At 38.8% G+C, this 19,748-nt stretch overlaps 1 protein-coding gene across 7 annotated transcripts in view; it reads left to right on the top strand.

Annotated features, from left to right (window-relative positions):
• Positions 1-19,748, top strand: part of GRM8 (glutamate metabotropic receptor 8) — a 752,293-nt gene that overhangs the window by 609,428 nt on the left and 123,117 nt on the right. For all 7 annotated transcript variants that reach the window (XR_012380142.1, XM_073898610.1, XM_073898613.1 and 4 more), the window contains one exon: positions 13,820-13,956. Coding sequence is in view for 6 of the 7 variants with exons in the window: in XM_073898610.1 (XP_073754711.1) it covers positions 13,820-13,956 (137 nt within the window). In the remaining variant the exon portion in view is untranslated. The remainder of the gene's footprint in view (positions 1-13,819; positions 13,957-19,748) is intronic.

The following is a 19,748-nucleotide window of genomic DNA, read 5'->3' as shown; positions in this document are numbered from 1 at the left end:
AGCCATTCTGACGGGTGTGAGGTGGTATCTCATTGAGGTTTTGATTTGGATTTCCCTGATGCCGAGCGATGTTGAGCACTTTTTCATGTGTCTGTTGGCCATTTGGATGTCTTCTTTGGAAAAATGTCTGTTCATGTCTTCTCCCATTTCTTGATTGGATTATTTGTTCTTTGGGTTTTGAGTTTGATAAGTTCTTTATAGATTTTGGATACTAGCCCTTTATCTGACATGCCATTTGCAAATATTTTCTCCCATTCTGTCAGTTGTCTTTTGGTTTTGATGACTGTTTCTTTTGCTGTGCAAAAGCTCTTTATCTTGATGAAGTCCCAGTAGTTCATTTTTGCCCTTGCTTCCCTTGCCTTTGGCGATGTTTCTAGGAAGAAGTTGCTGTGGCTGAGGTCGAAGAGGTGGCTGCCTGTGTTCTCCTTTAGGATGTTGGTGGACTCCTGTCTCACGTTTGGGTCTTTCAACCATTTGGAATCTATTTTTGTGTGTGGTGTAAGGATATGGTCCAGTTTCATTCTTCTGCATGTGGCTGTCCAATTTTCCCAACACCATTTGTTGAAGAGACAGTCTTTTTTCCACTGGACACTCTTTCCTGCTTTGTCAAAGATTAGTTGACCATAGAGTTGAGGGTCCATTTCTGGGCTCTCTATTCTGTTCTGTTGATCTTTGTGTCTGTTTTTGTACCAGTACCATACTGTCTTGATGATGACAACAGCTTTGTAATACAGCTGGAAGTCCGGAATTGTGAGGCCGCCAGCTTTGCTTTTCTTTTTCAACATTCCTCTGGCTATTCGGGGTCTCTTCTGGTTCCATACAAATTTTAGGATTATTTGTGCCATTTCTTTGAAAAAGTGGATCGTATTTTGATGGAGATTGCATTGAATGTGTAGATTGCTCTAGGTAGCATTGACATCTTCATAATGTTTGTTCTTCCAATCCATGAGCATGGAACGTTTTTCCATTTCTTTGTGTCTTCTTCAATTTCTTTCATGAGTATTTTACAGTTTTCTGTGTACAGATCCTTTGCCTCTTTGGTTAGATTTATTCCTAGGTATCTTCTGGTTTGGGGTGCAATTGTAAATGGGATCGACTCCTTGATTTGTCTCTCTTCTGTCTTATTGTTGGTGTATAGGAATGCCACTGATTTCTGTGCATTGATTTTATATCCTGCCACTTTACCGAATTCCTGTATGAGTTCTAGCAGTTTTGGGGTGGAGCCTTTTGGGATTTCCACATAAAGTATCATATCATCTGCAAAGAGTGAGAGTTTGACTTCCTCCTTGCCGATTTGGATGCCTTTGATTTCTTTTTGTTGTCTGATTGCTGTGGCTAGGACTTCTAATATGTTGAATAGCGGTGGTGAGAGTGGACATCCCTGCCGCATTCCTGACCTTAGGGAGAAAGCTCTCAACTTTTCCCCACTGAGGTGTGCTCCTGTGCCGCTCCTCCCAGGGGAGGAAGGGGAGTCTCCCTGGATATGCCGCTTGTTGGGTCCCTGCTGGAGGAGCAGTGGCCCGACTGTGCCGCAGGTCACGGTTTATGGCAACCCCAAGCTGAGAGCCCGTGCCTCAGCTCCGTCTCTGCAGCCGGCTTCCCTGCTCCGATACCTGGGAGCTCTGCCGCCCTCAGGCACCCCTGGTCTTTCTGTGACCCTGAGGGTCCTGAGACCATACTGTCCCACGAGGGTTCCACCCCCAGCTTAGCCACTGGAGTGACGTCCCTCAGCGGAGCCAACTTCTAAAAGTTCCGATTTTGTGCTCCGCTGCTCTATCACTTGCCAGAAGCGGGGGACGGAGGCCCCCTTCCCCACCGTCTATCCTCCTGAATATCACCTCGGATTCACTTCTCTCCATGTCCTACCTTCCAGAAAGTGGTTCCTTTTCTGTTCAGAGTGTTGTTGCTATTCTTTTCTTAGATCTCCTGTTGAGTTCGTAGGTGTTCAGAATGGTTTGATCCCTATTCAGCTGAATTCCTGAGACCAGACAAAATCCAGGTCTCCTACTCCTCCGCCATCTTGCTCTGCCCCTTGTCTCTCTTTTTCTATTTCTTCCTCTTGGCTCCTTGAATCATGACATGGGCTCATTACTGATCTCTCCAAGGTTGACTTTCATTTATTTAGTTCGTTAGTTATTTGGTTATTTCAAAGAATGTAATAAGCACCTATGAAAATACTCCCCTTCTCCCAAAAGCTAGGATTTTAGCAAAAAGCTATACTCAGGCATATATTCCCGTCACCAACCTATCACCCTGCCCTTCCTGAACAATCAGTATTTCTATTTTTAAAAAAACAGATTTGGGGGTTGCCTGGGTGGCTCAGTCGTTAAGCATCTGCCTTTGGCTCAGGTCGTGATTCTAGGGTCCTGGAATTGAGCCCTGCATCAGGCTCCCTGCTCCGCGGGAAGCCTGCTTCTCCCTCTCCCACTCCCCCTGCTTGTGTTCCCTCTCTTGCTGTTTCTCTCTCTCTGTCAAACAAATAAAATCTAAAAAAAAAAATAAAATTATAAAACTGATTTGCCTTCCCTGTGTATTGCCCCAAAACACAAAATTTTAATCATTTATACCTTTGTGAAATGGTACTTACTTTTTCCACTCAATATTATTTTGCTAAATACATTCATATTTATGGCTGTCTCTGTAGTTCATTCATTTGGCTTGCAGTATAACATCCCACTGTGTGAAGATTCCACATACCACAATTCATTCATTCTCTTGAGGTGTCTCGGATGATTCCAGGTGAGTTCTACAAAACATTCAAGGAAGATATTATTACAATTTTATACAAATTCTTGCAGAGAATGGAGAAAGAGGGAATATTATCCCAAGGTATTCTCTGTAACCAATATAACCCTGAAATCAAACCAAAAAGGAAATGCTAAGAAAGAAAAATTACACATCCACCTTACTCATGAGTATGAATGTAAAGACTCTAAACAAAATACTAGCTGATTGAATTAAACAGTGCAAAAGAAAAAAATTGAAATCAAGTTAGATCTTTGTCAAGTTTCCATGACATAACATTGAAAATGTATAGATGTAGTTCATTACAGTAACAAATTAAAAGAAAAAAAAGATTATCTCAAAAGACACACAAAAGACATTGCTAACATTAAAAATGTATTCATGATAAAAAAAATACTAGTACATTTATTATGAAACAAGCTTTTCTAAAGTGGTAAGAAGCACCTGTAAAATGCCTAGATCAAATATAATCCTAAATGAGAATGTGAGCAATATTCTTTAAAACTTAGGAGAAGTACAAGGATGTCCATTATTGCCACTTCATGTCAAAATTGTATTGTGGATACCAGATAGTGCAATAAGGAAAAGGTGGGGAAGATTGGAAGTGTAAGAATGGTTAAGGGGAAAATGAAACTATAACTATTTGTAGATAACATGATTCTTTACATAACAATTTTTTTAAAAATTTAGGTATAAATCCTTAAGTATAAAAACAGAATTTTTTGAGGATTTTTCAACCTTAAAACTATTTTGAACACTTGGAACTGGATGACTCTTTATCATAGGTGGCTGTCCTGTGAATTGTATGATGTTTAGTGGCCCCCTGGCTTTTTCCACCCATCACCAGTAGTCCTTCTTCTCCCACTGTAACAACCAAAAATGTCTCCAGACATTGCCAAAGATCCCCTGGGGGACAGAATTACCCCTGGGGTAGATATGAGATTAATAGAGAAAAAAAATCAACTGCATTCTGTATACTGGCAGTAAAGTAGTAGATAATATAATTTAAGATACCATTTACAGTAGTATCAGAGAATACTAATTACCCAGGAGTAAATACAAAAAATGGTTAAGTGCTATGAAAAGGAAATTCTAAGGCTATATTAAAACTTACAGAGGCAGACCTAAATGACTGAGGCACAACTCATGCTCACAGATAGGAAGATGTTATAAAGATGTTAAATATAACCCACTGATTTCTAGATTCCATATAGTTTCCAATAATCTAAACAGGATTGTTCGTGGAACTTAAGATGGTTCTAAATTGTATACAGAAGGGAGAAGTCAGAAGACTTCTGAGAAGAAAGAATAGGGAGTGCAGACTTGCCATATCAGTATCAGTCTTATTATGAAACTTTAGGGGCATCTGGTGGCTCAGTCGGTTAAGAGCCTGACTCTTGGTTTGGACTCAGGTCACGATCTCAGGTTTGTGAGATCGAGCCACAAGGCAGACTCCACATTCAGCATGCTTGAAGATTCTCTCTCCCTCTCCCTCTGCCCCTCCCCACTCTCTCCCTTTCTCTCAAATAAATAAATCTTTAAAAAGTGCAAATGTTAAAAACAAAATTTTAAAATAGTAGCCATTCTTTTTTTTTTTTTTTATTTTTTTTGTGAGAGAGAGAGAAAGCAAGCATGTGGAAGAGGGAGAGAGAGAGAATCTTAAGCAAGCTCCACACCCAGCACTGAGCCTGATGCGGGGCTAGATCTCAGGACCCTGAGATCATGACCTGGGCCAAAATCAAGAGTCAGATGCTTAACTGATTGAGCCACCCAGGCCCCCCTCTTAGTAAGCATTCTTATAAAAATTAATAAATTGACAATTTTAAATCTAGATGGCAAAAGTGTCTTTCTTTCCCAGCAACACATTGGACTAGACAGTCAGAGACCTCCTCCTAGTGCCACAAATTTGAACAGGTAGAAATATATGTACTCATATACTTCTCTTTCATAAATGTATTCATTACTGTTAGAGAGATAATGATTAATTAATCATAATGGAAATTATGTATATAAACAAACAAACAAATAGATAAATAAATACATATATATATATGATATTGATTAAATACTCCCCAAAAGAAACAATAAAAGGCTTAAGTTGCTCAAGATAAAGAAAGGCTTTCTGCTAGGGAATGAAAATATACTGAATTCAGAGTATTGTAAAACACTTTGGTTTGTTCCCAAATTCCTCTTAAGATGTATTAATCTTGACTAATTATTACATGATCTTTTCCATTTTTTTTCCTTTAATCAAACATTTGATATTTTAGTAGTCTCTCTGGTCACTTTTCTTATAAGACATTTTATTTAAACTTCCTAATTCATCTGCTTCCCTGAGATGAGTATCACTAAATAATAGATCTTTTCTTATTTTGAAAGTTCAATCAGCTTATTTGAATACTATCAAAGCAATTATAGGTAGTATTTTTATTTCTGAAATAGTGTTCATTAATGATAATGACACTTTGCATTCTTAAAGCACCTTGAATGCAAGGATCATAAAGATATTTCTATTACTATTGTCAGCTGAATTTCTTAATGGAAAAATTAGGAAGGAGGGTTTGGCTGAGAGAATTAGAAATGCCATTCAGCTACATTTCTTGTCCTATTTATTTCATACACCAAAACAAGTAGCTAAAGAAAACCATTTTCAACACAAAAAAATGTAAATATAGGCACATATTTTTGATACCTTTACATTTAGTTTTTATGAAAACATCCAATTGAGTGAATACTTTAATCAAGGTAAATGAGTGAAATTCTAGAGTATGGTTACAGTGAAATTCTGTAGTATGGTTACACATTCTGGATTCCACCTTTATATTACACATGTGGATAGCAATAATCAATATCAACTCTAAAGGAGAATCTGAAAGCAGTTACTGATCCGTGCCAATAGCTTTCATATTCAGTTGTAAAACTCTGTATTATTCTTAAAGCTTTAGACAGTGATATGAAATGAAGCATTTATTTTTCACATTTAACATAATTTTAGTTATTCATTTAATAATGATTGATAACCCACTTTTCTAGAAATGGTGTTATTATGATTGTCTGCTATAAGAAGTAGACTCACAAGCTATAATGGCTCAAAAAGAATAGAAATTTGTTTTTTACTCAGGTAATAGTACCAGATGAATGGATGGGTGAACCAGTTACTCGCACAGACATCCTCCAAACACACACAGGAATCCAGGCTGATGCAAGCTCTGCCATCTTTAACATGTAGCTTCCCCAGTTACCCAGCATGGTATTTCCATTCCAGCCAATCAGAGGACAAAATGATCATGGACAACCACTCAAGAGGCTTTTAATGAGGGGCCAGAAGTATCACTTGTGTTCATGTTCCATTGATTTGTGCTAATCATTTGGCCACCCCTAACTATGGGGAAGATTGGAAATGTAGCCAAGCTATCTGTCCAAGAAAAAGAGAGAATGGATTTTGATGATCAGCCAACAGTCTGACTTTGGTGGATCCACACCTTTTTAGGGGAGAAACTAGTGAAGAGGGTTCAGTTTAGTTGAAGCAGAGGTCAGAAGAGTCCAGTCCAGTTGGAATTGAAATGGAGATCAGAAGGATTCAGCAGTGGATTTCTCCAACCTGCTGAAATAGTTTGTCTTTTAGACCTGTGCCGTTTGATATGGATCGCTACTGAGCACTTGAAATACTAGTCTGAATTGGAATGATCTATAGGTATAAGTTATAAACAGGGTTTTGAAGATTTAGAATAGAAAAAAATGTAAAATACCTCATTAATATTCTTTATATTGGTTACATTTTGATGTCATACTACTTTGCATATATTGAGTTACACAAAATGTATTGCTAAAAATAATTTCATCGTTTTTCTTTTACTTCTTTTTAAACTTCTTTAAAAAACAGCTTTAGGGGCACCTGGGTGGTGCAGTCAGTTAAGCGTCTGACTCTTGGTTTTGGTTCAGGTCCTGATCTCAGGGTCGTGAGATCGAGTCTGGCGTTGGGCTCCATGCTTAGCATGGAGTCTGCTTGAGGTTCTCTCTCCCTCTCTCTCTTCCTGCCCTCCACTTGTGCTCTTTCTCTCTCTCTAAGATAAATAAATAAATCTTTAAACTTTAGAACAGCTTTAGAGTTCCAGAAACACTGGGCAGATAGTACAGATGGTTCTCATATTTCAATACACCATTTCTCCAATTATTAACATTTTGTATTAGTTTAGTACATTTGTTATAATTAATAAACCAATAATGATACATTGTTATTAATTAAAGTCCATTACTTACATTCATTCTTTCCATTTCACAGTTAGATATGGGGTTTTAACTTAGTTTTGACTTTATTGAATGGATGGACAGTTGCTAGCTGACTACTAAGAGGGGAAAGACTGTGAGGAACATATTTGGAAATGAGGAATCAAATGTTGTGTCTAGACGCATTAAGTTTAAGATGATTATCCAACAACCAAATGGAGATACAGGTAGTTGGACAAGTCTGCATCAGGGCTAGTTGTATAAATTTGAGACTCATCAGTGGAGGTATGAGGTTAAATTTCAAATTACAACGGTATGAAGAGGTAGCAGGAAATAAGATAATAGAGAGAGTGAGACAGCTCACTTAAAAAGTTCTGTTTTACTGTTAAGGAGAGTGGATAAATGAGGCAGTAGGGTCAGTAATAGGATTTGTTTGCTTGCCTTATTTTTTTTTAAGATGAGAATTATTAGAACTCATTTGTCAACTAAAGGGAATAATACGGACAGTTTGTTGATGTCCAAGGAGGAAAAGAGAACTGTGAACCTGAAGGTGCATGGAGAGTGAGTGAGTGCCTGGGGTCCTTGCACCAGGGGAGGAGTATGCCTGTGACCTGAGGGATGTGTGCATGTGTGCCTTTGCAGGAGGGAGGAGATTAATATGAGAGTACATGCAGGGAGTTGTTAGGGTTTGTGGTGGAGTGATGAGGGAGTTTCTGTGTGCCTGCTGCTTTTTCTCAGTGAGAAACGATGAGACAAGCTGAAGTGATGGGGGAGGAAGGTATTGGGTATGTGAGGCCCAACACAGTCAGTCATCCAGAGTGGGGAGGTGGGCTCGTTGGGAAAGTGTGGAAGGATTCCAGAGCCAATGTTGACCACACACTTGATATCTGAGGTCATGAATTTAAAGTAAGACCAGCCAGCAGGTTGGGACTAGATGAAGCAAGGGAGGTGCCTAATGTGCAGAACTTAGGGGAACACTCTCATAGTCCTGCCCGAGGCACCTCACCTGCCTCAGTGTAGTCCCGGCCCTGCCAGACATTAAAGTTTTAGGTTTAACTCAAACAATATTCAGCTGCTTGAATATAGGCAAAGAAAATATACAATTGAGTTCAATCATGATTGTGATTTGGCAGAGGAATAAAATTGGTTAGAGTGAAGGGGCACCTGGGTGGCTCAGTCAGTTAAGCTTCTGCCTTCGGCTCAGGTCATGATCCCAGGGTCCTGGGATCGAGCCCTGCATCGGGCTCCCAGTTCTGCAGGAAGCCTGCTTCTCCCTCTTCTACTCCCCCCGCTTGTGTTCCCTCTCTCACTGTGTCTCTCTCTGTCAAATAAATAAATAAAATCTTAAAAAAAAAAATGGTTGGAGGGAGATCATAGAACCCAAGCAAGAACAGGAAGGAAGAGGAACTATCATGGGGGTGAAGTATAATGACCAATTGGGGGTGATAAATGAATCAATAAATTCAGGGGATCATAGAAATTGTTGCAGTGGAAGCAGAAGGTGGTCTCCATAGAGTAAAATTTGGGAGATGATATAGTTCCTGGAAAGGACTGCTTTTCGAGTGTGTTCATGGTAGTGAGTGGTGAGATGCCTGATAGGGATGATAATGGAAGTGAGGACGTTGGCCAATGCAGAGGCCAGGATATTGAATCATCCAGGTGGAGGATGAAGCCACCAAGCATAACAGGACTAGGGATGGAGAAGAATTCAGAGTCAGATGCTCAAGTCTTCCATGAACAAAGGCTGACGGATATATGTAAAGAGTAATCTGATTCCTAAATAATCAAACTATAATATGAGTCTAATTCAAAGATAGAGTTCTGTTTATTGATTGTAATACATACTTGATAAAATAAATTGGATAAGGAAAAGGTGAGCATGAATAATTGAAATTCTGTTGAAAATTGCTGTTTCCTGTGACATTTTGGTCAATGACTTAAGTCCAAATATATTCATTCTTTTAAGGGTGCCTAAGATTGCTATACCAACTGGTTTCATTTTTAGCTTTCTCATTTTTTTCCTGCTTACCCACTAGTGTGGGTTGTTATGAGAAAGAAAATGGATAAAGTAAAGTTTTGTAGCAAGAGGGAAGAAGGAAAGTAATAAACATGATGATAAACCGAGTGGCTTACACTTATAAATATATTTATAATATTTACTCATAAAGGCAAATGAATTATTCTTGCATTGCTTTTTGCATTGTGGAAATAAGATAATGTAGAACACAGGAGCGTTAAGTGTAGGCAAAGGGACGAGTGATGACGATGATGGTTTTCCTTTTATTGCACCCCTATCGTGTGCCAGCCATGCATTAAGTGCATTACATACATCATCTCTTGTGACCCTCAGAATAGCCCAGGGAGATTGTGGTTCTTATGCACGCCTGACAGTTGAGAAAACAGATTAATGAGGGTGACTTGCCCAGATCACTCAGGTAATTGGCAGAGCCAGAAATCAAATTCAGTCCCCGAATCCCAAGCCCATAGTCTTCCCCAGAACAATGTTCAACAGAGCCAAACATTTGCAAATAAAATCTTCATTGGATGTATCATTTTTTCCTACAAAACATGTTGAAGTGCTTGATATGCTTAGGAATAAAAATATAGTTTTTCCAATGGATTTCTTATTGAAGGGAAAATATTCAAGGAGATATGTAGACTCTGAGAGCAGTACCTGACGAGTGTAAGTTACATCAGAGCCCCACATTGTTTGTTTCCATTTCTCCACTAGTGCACATCAGTTAAAAAATTTTTTAAAAAAATTAATGTACTTCAAAATTTCTGAAATAACTAAGTCTAGGAGAGATCTATCTATGCATATATATATATGTATATGTACGTATATATATTTCTTACCTGTGTTGTGAGTAAATCATAATAAAGTGATGGATATTTTGAGCCATTTGTCATTTACTATTTTTTTCTGGACAAAATGCCACTCAATTACATTTTTCAGGGGTGGACAGATTCATACAAAGGATATTTTAAATTTCTACTTGTAGAAATTAGTAAACAGCATGGCCTCTCATGGCTATTCAAGGCTGTTCTTGGTTACATAGACCACAGAACCAGGGCAATCATTTGAGATGAGCCAAGGTGTAATGGGGTCGTTCTTCCTGTGAAAGCGTTGAAGTAATTCAACTGCAAGCCTAGCCCAGAAATCAGATTAGTAAAGTAAGTTGCAAGAGTGGTTTCTAACATCACACTGATAACAATGTGGAAGGGATTCTGGAGGTCCCTTCATGTGTGAATAAAAAAGATGAGAGGTGACATAAATGCAGTTCATAATGTTATGAAGCCAGTGAGTACAAATTTACTTGGGATCTTTAGTGAGTGCCTGATTTATGCTTTACTGCAGTTTATTGATTGTTCCCTCAGTATGGAGCGCTGTCTTTGGTTCAGCGCCTACAAAGATTAGAGATCCACTCTGCCTTTATTAAGGAGACCTCCTTTGTGAGGAAAGCAAACCTTTGTGAGGAAAGCTCAACCAACACCCAGTGTTGAGCACGGAGTAGGCTCTCAATAAGTATCTGTTGAACCAATGTTTTGACCCGGTATGGGGGTGAAGAGTAAAAGTGTGTGGAGTGTAACGAATGCTATGATAGAGTAGGGCAGGATGCAAAGAGGTGCCTGGGCTCCTGCTCTGGGTTTAGATCAGGCTTCTTTAGGTGCGACCTTTGAGCCACATCTTAGACGGAATTACATAAGAAAGAAGGGTTAGGAGGAAGGCGGAAATGAATTTATGGGTAAGAACAGGTGCAAAGACAGGATGGTAAGAAAGAGCATGACAAATTTAGAGAACTAGATTTTAGGGATAGGTGGCATTGTGTTGAAAGAGGAGAAGGAAGATTAGTGAGGGCGACTTGAGGAAAGCCATAGATGCTCACTGAGAAGTTCTTATATTTTCATACAGACACGATTTCAAACACAGCATTGCCATAAAACAATAAAGGAAATAATAGTTAATACTTATATAATGCTTACTGTGTACTAAATGTTTTAAATATTTAAAAAAATTCATTTAATCTTCACATATTAATCCGAGGTAGGAACTACTATTAGCCCATTTTAAAAATGAGACACGTGAGGGCGCCTGGGTGGCTCAGACGGTTAAGCGTCTGCCTTCAGCTCAGGTCATGATCCCAGGATCCTGGGATCGAGTCCTGCATCGGGCTCCCTGCTCCTTGGGAGCCTGCTTCTCCCTCTGCCTCTCTCTGTCTCTCATTAATAAATAAATAAAATCTTTAAAAAAAAAATGAGACACGTGAAATATAGGGAAGTTAACTAACTGACCCGAGATCATTCACCTAATAAATGACAGCGCTGCGGTTTGTACTCAGTGATCTGCCTCCAGAACCCACACTCCTAGCCACTTGAGTATACTGCCTCTTAAGACAATGTCAAGTGTAGTGTAAATTGCTGTCGATAATGATATTTGAAGTATTTCAGTTGAAGAATTATTATTTTTGTGATCATACAGCTCTCGCTTGCTGCTTTCCAATAAACTTTCTCAAGTTGGAGAACAGAGATGTAGAAATACCTGGAACACTAGGAATTCTATGTAGCTCAGAGCACATTAACGAGAATGTGTTACTTGAGTGGCATTCTTCCATCTTAGGTATCATTGTGGTAAAAAAGATCGGGACTGCTCTTGTAGGAGATAAGAGATCATTCAGTAAGGGATGTAACATTGGGGATTTTAGTTAGAGAAATTAAATATTCCTTTATTCATGAAGGAGATGACATCATAAGTTTTCAAGTGGTATATAAATGTTGGGAATTGTTGATGATGTTAATATGAAATTCATAATGGATATGTATTTTTTTTCTATCCAGGGATCTTTCCCATTTGAATTTCCATAATCCCTTGTCTAGATATCACTTAAAGAATTTTCAACACCCTATCTATTACTCTGCATTGGTGTGTACTGGAAATACTTATGGGGTGAATAATCATCATCATAATAATATCTAATTACCCCATGCATTGTTCTGTGCACTTGATAGCTGTTTCTTCACTTAATTATTATAAAAACCCTATGAGAAAAGTGTCATTATTATCTCCATTTTTCAGATGAGGAAACTAGCGTTTAAAGGCTAACCTGCTCTAGGTAACTAGGAGTTCGGTTTTGGTCAGGTATGGCAAATGGATTTCACTTGAGCGTCTACGGAGTAGCTCACATAGTACCGGTTGATTGGAGTCCTCTTATTTGATTCCCCAATTCCTCATTTCTTTCTTGATTTATTTATAGTGTCATTTTCCATATGGATTAATAATAATGATTTAAATGCATATGACTCTTCTAGGACTTCAAAACATGTCCATATTCACTGTTAAGTCCCTACATGGCAAGTGAATACAAAGAGACATACACAAGTTGTGGAAATAAATGGGAAGTGAAGTTAGCATGGCCATGTGGGTCTTGACTGTCAGTGCTCTTTCCTTCCTGCTGTGCTGTCTTTTGTGACCTTAGTAGTCTTTGCAGATGCCAGGTATCTATGGTCTCATCAGAGACTTCACACTATGTCCAAATCTTAGAAAGATACCAGAGAACAGAGGAAATTAGACATCTCTGCATTAAATACTTGGAAAGCACCCTTATTGCTACTGTGTGATTGTGATCATATGTATTTGCAAGTTACTGTCTTAAGTCATCCATTTTGTTTGATAAATTAAATGCTTTGGAATTGTGTGATTATTGGTATTAGTTAAAAACTCTGCAAGTAGAATAAAGAACTCATAAAATAAAATTATAAAATGGACATATATAACTATCTGTAGTATATATTTGGGGACAGTACAATAGGAAAAGAGATAGCAAGGAGGAGACACTTTCTAGCACAGTATGGAAATTAAATCCAATATGCTGCGACAAGAAATCCAGGGCCTGGAGAAAAGATAGACACAAAATAAAGGGATTGATGTCAGGTTAATTTCAGAGTCATCCAACAAGGTGAAGGGGGAAGGGAGAAGCTAAGGGCTGTTAGAGAACAGGAAGGTCTCTTCAGATAGTGAGGCTCCATGCAACAAGTAAACATTGGGGTAGTGATCCCTTTCTACTCTTAAAACCTGTGATTCTGCAACAGTTAATCGGAGGGCAAGTAAAAGTGAGCAGAAGCTATGAAGAGAAAAGAGAAAAGCTGAAAGCTTCTTAGAGAAATGGAAGTTTAAAAAATACTGCATTTCTGGCATTTCTTGCATCTTGCTGCCCTGCCCCAGTGAACTAGGGGAAATTTTATGACCTGAGCAGAGTCGGGACTTCCCAGTGATTGCTGTCTTGCCCATTGGGAGATTCCCAACGATGGCCCACATTGATATACTCGTGCGCAGAGGTAGCAGAAGCAGGGGCTGAGAAAAGAAATTGAAGAAGGAACTGCTTTAGAGTGGAGTTCAAGTCCAAATAAAGCCAAACCCCAGGGGATGTGGCTAGACGTTCTCCGGCTGGATTTTGAGTTGCTGTTTGTAGTTCAGACATATTCTGCAGGAGGTGTTACGCTTCAAGACATTTACAGTCGTCGCTATTGACTGTCACTCTCTGTAGCCAGGATGGAATATTTAGCCTATCAACTTCTATTTATTTAACTGTTATGTACATTGCCTAACTTGGATACTCACCATTTACTTTCTAATGTGCATAATAAAGCATGTCTTCTTCCTCTATGTATGTCTGGGCTTCTTTTCGTGTAGAAGATATTATGCTATCAAGAATGACCTTGTATGGATCGCAATCTTCATATCTCTTACTACACACAATATATTTTTATCTACCATTCTTTTTTAGAGAAAAATAAGCTCAGTGGCTATCTTACTAAAGTTTTATTAACATTGTTTTCTAAACATTTATAGGTAGTGCTGGGACACCTGTCACTTTTAATGAAAACGGAGATGCTCCTGGACGTTATGATATCTTTCAGTATCAAATAACCAACAAAAGTGCAGAATACAAAATCATTGGGCACTGGACCAATCAGCTTCACCTAAAAGTAAGTTATCAATATAATTTTACATGAATGTGTGTAGTTCTCAAGGAGAAATGCTTTAAGTTTATAATACAAGTTTTGTTAGAATTGTCTTGTATTTATGTTTTTAAAAAATGTATGATTTTATCCTTTCTTCAACTTTAAAATGTTATGGAAAATCTCAAATGTCTATAGAGAAATCTGCTATCTGGAGGGATTTAATGAAAGACCTCATTTCCTTTTAAGTGACTGCATTGTGTTTAGGGAAATTTTGCCCTTTGCTGAAAGACTCACTTGTTTAAGTGTTGGTACACTGTGTGTCTATATGTGCATGTGTTCGTGTGTGTGTGTGTGTGTGTGTGTGTGTGTGTGTGTGTGTTGTGGGGGAGGAATGGCAGTGTGCCACAAGTGATTACATTTAGGCTTAAAAATAAGTGTATTTCACCTCTGCCATCTCATAAATTGAGACCTTATGCCTACATCTGATTGATGGAAGTGAATCTTGATCTGTATTTACATTACCTCTTTGAATCGCAACACTAGAGAAAGTTAATGTACCCAAAAGTGATGTTCAGATCATTTAACAGCTTTAGGGCTGACTGCTGTCCCTGTCTACCTAGATTGTCATCAAGGCCCAAGACCCATAGATCTTGCCGTTCCTAGAAGTAAGTGGCCATGGGAGGAAAACTTGGAAAGCCTAGCCTGTGTGGGGTCCCAGGGCCTGGGGTGGTGCTAAAGGTGGCTGGGCATTTGCCTGCCTTGGTGTCACCAACATAGAGGGCTCAGCCTCCTCCTACTGGGTCTGGCATGTAGGATGGCTGTGGGGTAGAAGAGCTTCATCAAATGTGCCTGGGTGGTGGCAGCCCTCCTGAAGGGATCTTCTAGAGAAAGGGTCTGTGGGGACATTGCAGAGAGCTATGTGGTACTGGCACCCACCAATTATAAGGGGCTCTGGAGCAGGAAGTTGATCCTGAACCTGAGGGATAAGGGAGACCCAGAAAGGGAGCAGGACTATCAATGGCTATATGGGGAAGGTGTAGGGGTGGTTGGAGTAGCACCAGCTTATCACTAGATAAGAAATGATTGCACCTTTCAACAGCCCATGGCGTGGTATCAGCGCACACTGGCTTCGTCCAGCATAGAAAAATAAGGAGCATGCCCTGTAGTCTCAGCTAAGGATTGGAGTTCATTCATTGCGGACGTCTTCGATAAATTGTAAAATCGGACTATTTACAGGAAAGGGGCCGAGGAGCTGCTCATTGCAACAGCATGTTTCTCTGTAGGCAGGAAGGTGCTTTTAAATGCTTCAATAAACTAGAACCATACTCATTTACTGTCCTATGATTCTAATGTCTATTTCATTCTCTCCTCCAATTAAAGTATCTCCTCTTCTTGATTCTCAAAGCTGTCACAACGCTGTGCATCACAACGCTGTGAGAATTGAGTTTATTTCCTAAATGAATAATGAAGTTCATTTCCTAGCCATACCTTATCCAACTAGAAGGTAAAAAAGGCTTACGACATACAGGAGGGTGGAGATCATTCTTGTCTGTGTGTGTATAGCACTTGTACATGTCCTTTCTTGTGTTTGAACCCACTCAAAAGACATTAGTTTGGTATTTTTAATACATTTTTCACTTTCTGTATCTCCAAATATAGTGGTATGCTTATGCAGCATCAACCACCAAAGTTTTCAACAAGGAATCAGATGATGAGAAATAATAAAATTGGAATATTTGTGATCTGTCTTTGAAATGACTTCCTGATAATTATCACACTTCTGCATTCAATAATGTGCCAAGACAGCTAATATTTCCGACTATTGTTGTGCTTTGTAAGACCACAAATCTACAGTTTACTACATGTAGCAGCCTGAGGAAATCTTATCTATTGTTCTGCAACCCAAACTGACATTTATCGAAGCACTGTTTTGATAACTCTACAGGTTATTATGCCAATCTGAAAATCAAGAGCTTTGTGGCAAAAGCCCTTTGAAAGTGGACCTATGTGGAATAACATAATTAAACATGACAAAGAAAATTTATAAGGGTTAAAAGAGGGAAGCTACTTTTTATCTGATGTTTATAAATGCCAAACTGCCTATTATATTCTTATGATTAAGGATGTACCTAACAAAATTCAATGGTTGAAAAATATGTGCACTAATATATAACACTAAGATACCTAAAATATTTATACATACAAGTACATACACACACATCTGTCTATGTGCATGATATATTTATTATAAAACTTCATGTTGAATCTCAAGCTGCTCTTTTATGTACACTTAACGGTGCATGAAAGTTTTCTGTTTATTATTGTGTTATTGTTCATAAAATATATCAAAGCAATTTGTAAGAATTATTTCTCATGCATGATTATGACCATTTGTTACTAGATAGTAGTGCCAGCCTTACTGAAACAGAGAGAATGTATCTCTCAGGAGAAAAGTAAGTGAATTAGACTGGGGGGAGAGACTGTAAGTCAAGAGTTGACTTCTGGAGCCCAGCAGGACAAATTGTTTCTCCTTGGATCAGTGACCTGGTTGAAGGTCATCCGTTTGAAGGAGTACAGGATGCTTGGAAGAATAAATAAATATTAATAAATATTAAAGTTCTGCTTAGATAGTAGTCAAGGCTCAGAACAAATGCTTTGCTTCATTCAGTTTTATCATCTGTAAAATGGAATCATTAGAAGTACCTATCCTATATGGTTGTAATAAGAATTACATGAAACAATACAATAAAGCATTTAATCCAGGGCTTGGGACACATGAAATCCATAGACATTACCTATTACTAATCCAGTATCTCGTGATTCTATGTGGCCAGTGGGAGAACTGATAATCAATGTGGTGAGTAGAGCACTACTTATTAGAGAGGCACTTGGATTTGCTTTAGAAAGTTCTGAATCTCGGGGGCGCCTGGGTGGCTCAGTTGGTTGGGCGACTGCCTTCAGCTCAGGTCATGATCCTGGAGTCCCTGGATCGAGTCCCACATCGGGCTCCCTGCTCAGCAGGGAGTCTGCTTCTTCCTCTGACTCTCCCCCCTCTCATGTGCACTCTCTCTTTCTCTCTCTCTCAAAAATAAATAAAATCTTTAAAAAAAAAAAAAAAAAGAAAGTTCTGAATCTCTTCATTAAAATGCTGACCATTTGTCCCCATCGTCCACTCTTTCTGCCTGTCTTTCATATTGGCCTGAATACTTCAGAAAAATCTGTCTACACTTAAAAAGCAACCTTTATGTAAGACAAATACAAACTTTCTTTTTATATGGCAGCATATGGCTAGGTATTATCAGCTAGGCAGTTATTTTTTGAATGGATTGGATAAATTCATTCTGTGCACATACTCAGTGCTAAGTTTTGAGACAAAACTGAGTAAGTGGTTCTCAGGGTGCTCACAGACTGGAAGGATAGACCAGCACTCAAATCAACAATGCTAGCGCATTGAGGCAGGAACACTGAGCAAGGGGTGTGCGCCGTGTCTCAGCGGCAGCCCAGAGAGAGGTTCCTCATCTGGCCTGACTGCTGAGGACAGCTGTGTTGAGGGACAGGGGAGGATACTCTCCTCCATGTACTCCATCTCTCCTTAATCTATTAAACCAGATTTTACAACAGATTTTACACTCTTGGCAGTAAGCATTTATAAGCCAGTTATCGGTCTGAATTCTGTGTATTTTCGAAAAGCCAGTTTTTCTGGCTGAACTCAACCATCGGACAGTTTTGTACACAGTGTACAATTAAGCATGTACGAGTGTGACAAATTTGCCCTGCATGTACCTTTGGTGGTGTGAAAGAATTTTTAACACGAGTAGGTTTTTTTTTTTCTTTTTCCTGGAAAATTATGAGGTGTTTTATTTCCTCGTAAGCATTGTCTTTATTGTTCCAAATATTATTGTTTCTTTTTCTTTAGTATGGAACTAACATATGTTCTTAATTTAGCAATTAGAATCAGTTAGTAAAATTGTTTAGTTTGATTTAGGTTTTCTATTCAGTCATCTCTGTCCAGGCATGAAGGGCATGTTGTCTACTTGAGAGTGAATCTGAACAATTAGGTCTCTGCATTTTGTGAGGCTGAGTATCCCAAGAGGCAGGTGGTCCTGATTAGTGATTATAAAACACATTGTAACCTAGAGGTTCAGAGTAAACAGCTGAGCCTGAATTGCGAGAAGAAAGCCATATGCTTCTTTATGTCCGCAGGGAGAAGGTATATGGAGGTTCCTGGATGTACCTAAAATAATGCAGGGCTCACTTTTTCTACTTCCAACCAGAGCTACTTTTTTTTTTTTTTTTTTGGATTATGGTAGGAATGAGGCATATGGTTTTACTTGTCTTATTGTTTTGTTTTCTTCTCTTTTTATTCAAGTAAATAATTTGGAGATAAATAAATGTAGTAAAGGACAGTGGCTTCATAAGTGTCTCAACCACAATTATTAGTGGCACAGTGTAAATTGGGAAGGGTGATTTGAAGGACAAGCGCTTCATTGACCCTGATTTAATTTTGAGTAGGTTACCTCATAGAAGAGAGTAACTCTTGACCAGGTACTGAATCCTGAACCTCAGTTTTCTCATCTGTTAAGTGGGGATAATAAATAGGCTTATTATGAGGACTGAAGACATTAGAATATAGTGATCAAGAATGAGACCTCAGGGGCGCCTGGGTAGCTTAGTCAGTTGGGCTTCTGCTTTCAGCTTAGGTCATGATCCCAGGATCCTGGGACCGAGCCCCATGTCGGGCTCCCTGCTCAGCGGGGAGTCTGCCTCTCTCTCTTACTGTCCCTCTGCACTCTCTCTCTCTCTCAAATAAATAAAATCTTAAAAAAAAAAAAAAAAGAATGAGACCTTAAAGTCAGAAAGAAAGATGTTTGAATTCCATCCTTCCATTCATGAGTCCGATGGCCATGGGCATGTCATATTACCTCTTTTAGTCTCAGATCCTTCATCTGCATGGAAACAGTCATGGCCACTTCACAGAATTCATGAGATAATTAAAGGAAATCACATACATAAAGATCCTAGAACATTGCTTGCCCCATATACAGGGTTAAATGAATGTGGCAATAATAATTTGTTTCATTTTGTTTTGCCACTGTAACCAACCTATTACTGAGGACCTATAATTTCAATCTAAAATTCCCTATATGCAAAGTCTTGTCTGCCTTTATCTTGATGTTTTGGTCAGGGATTAACCTTAAAAAGATGTACATGCTCCATAATAACTTATCTGTGCCTATGGAATACACCCAAAATGTTTATTTTGGTATTTAGAAATGGGCTGCAGGCTTTGGGGACAACGAGAAACGAGCAAAATTTCCTCAGTGCCCTCATCTGCCTCATGGGTTTGCTGTTTTGGCTAAACATAGCAGCTTTTCCATAATGAAGGATATTGAAATATTCTTGAAGTAAGGATGGATTGAATGAAGTTGGAACAGTGTTTGGGGGGAGAAATGACCTTTTATTTATTTGGACTCTTAGAAGTCATGCATTTTTTTTCTCTGCCTCAATTTCCCCATTTGCAAAGTTGCCTGCATTTGGAAACGCTCTTTCATATCATGGTCAGTACTTATGAAAGATAGTTCACCCTATGAGGCCAGCATATTATTAGATTACTCTAATAATCTAGGTCTCTCCATTTTGTGAGGCTGAGTCTCCCAAGAGGCAGGTGGTCCTGATTAGTGATTATAAAACACTAATCTGAATTAGCTCTCCCTTTCCCACAAACCATGAATGTGAAGTCAATTCTCTGAGACCCTTTACTATATTCTGACAGAACTTTAAATGCCACAGCAGTTCCTGCCCTTATACTCCATTCT

This window comes from Callorhinus ursinus, unplaced genomic scaffold (genome assembly GCF_003265705.2).
Source record: "Callorhinus ursinus isolate GAN/ISIS: 27379988/994484 unplaced genomic scaffold, GSC_fseal_2.0 scaffold12, whole genome shotgun sequence".
Lineage (NCBI taxonomy): Eukaryota > Metazoa > Chordata > Mammalia > Carnivora > Otariidae > Callorhinus > Callorhinus ursinus.
The sequence above is the reverse complement of the archived record's forward strand: the minus strand, read 5'-3'. Positions and strand labels throughout refer to the sequence as shown.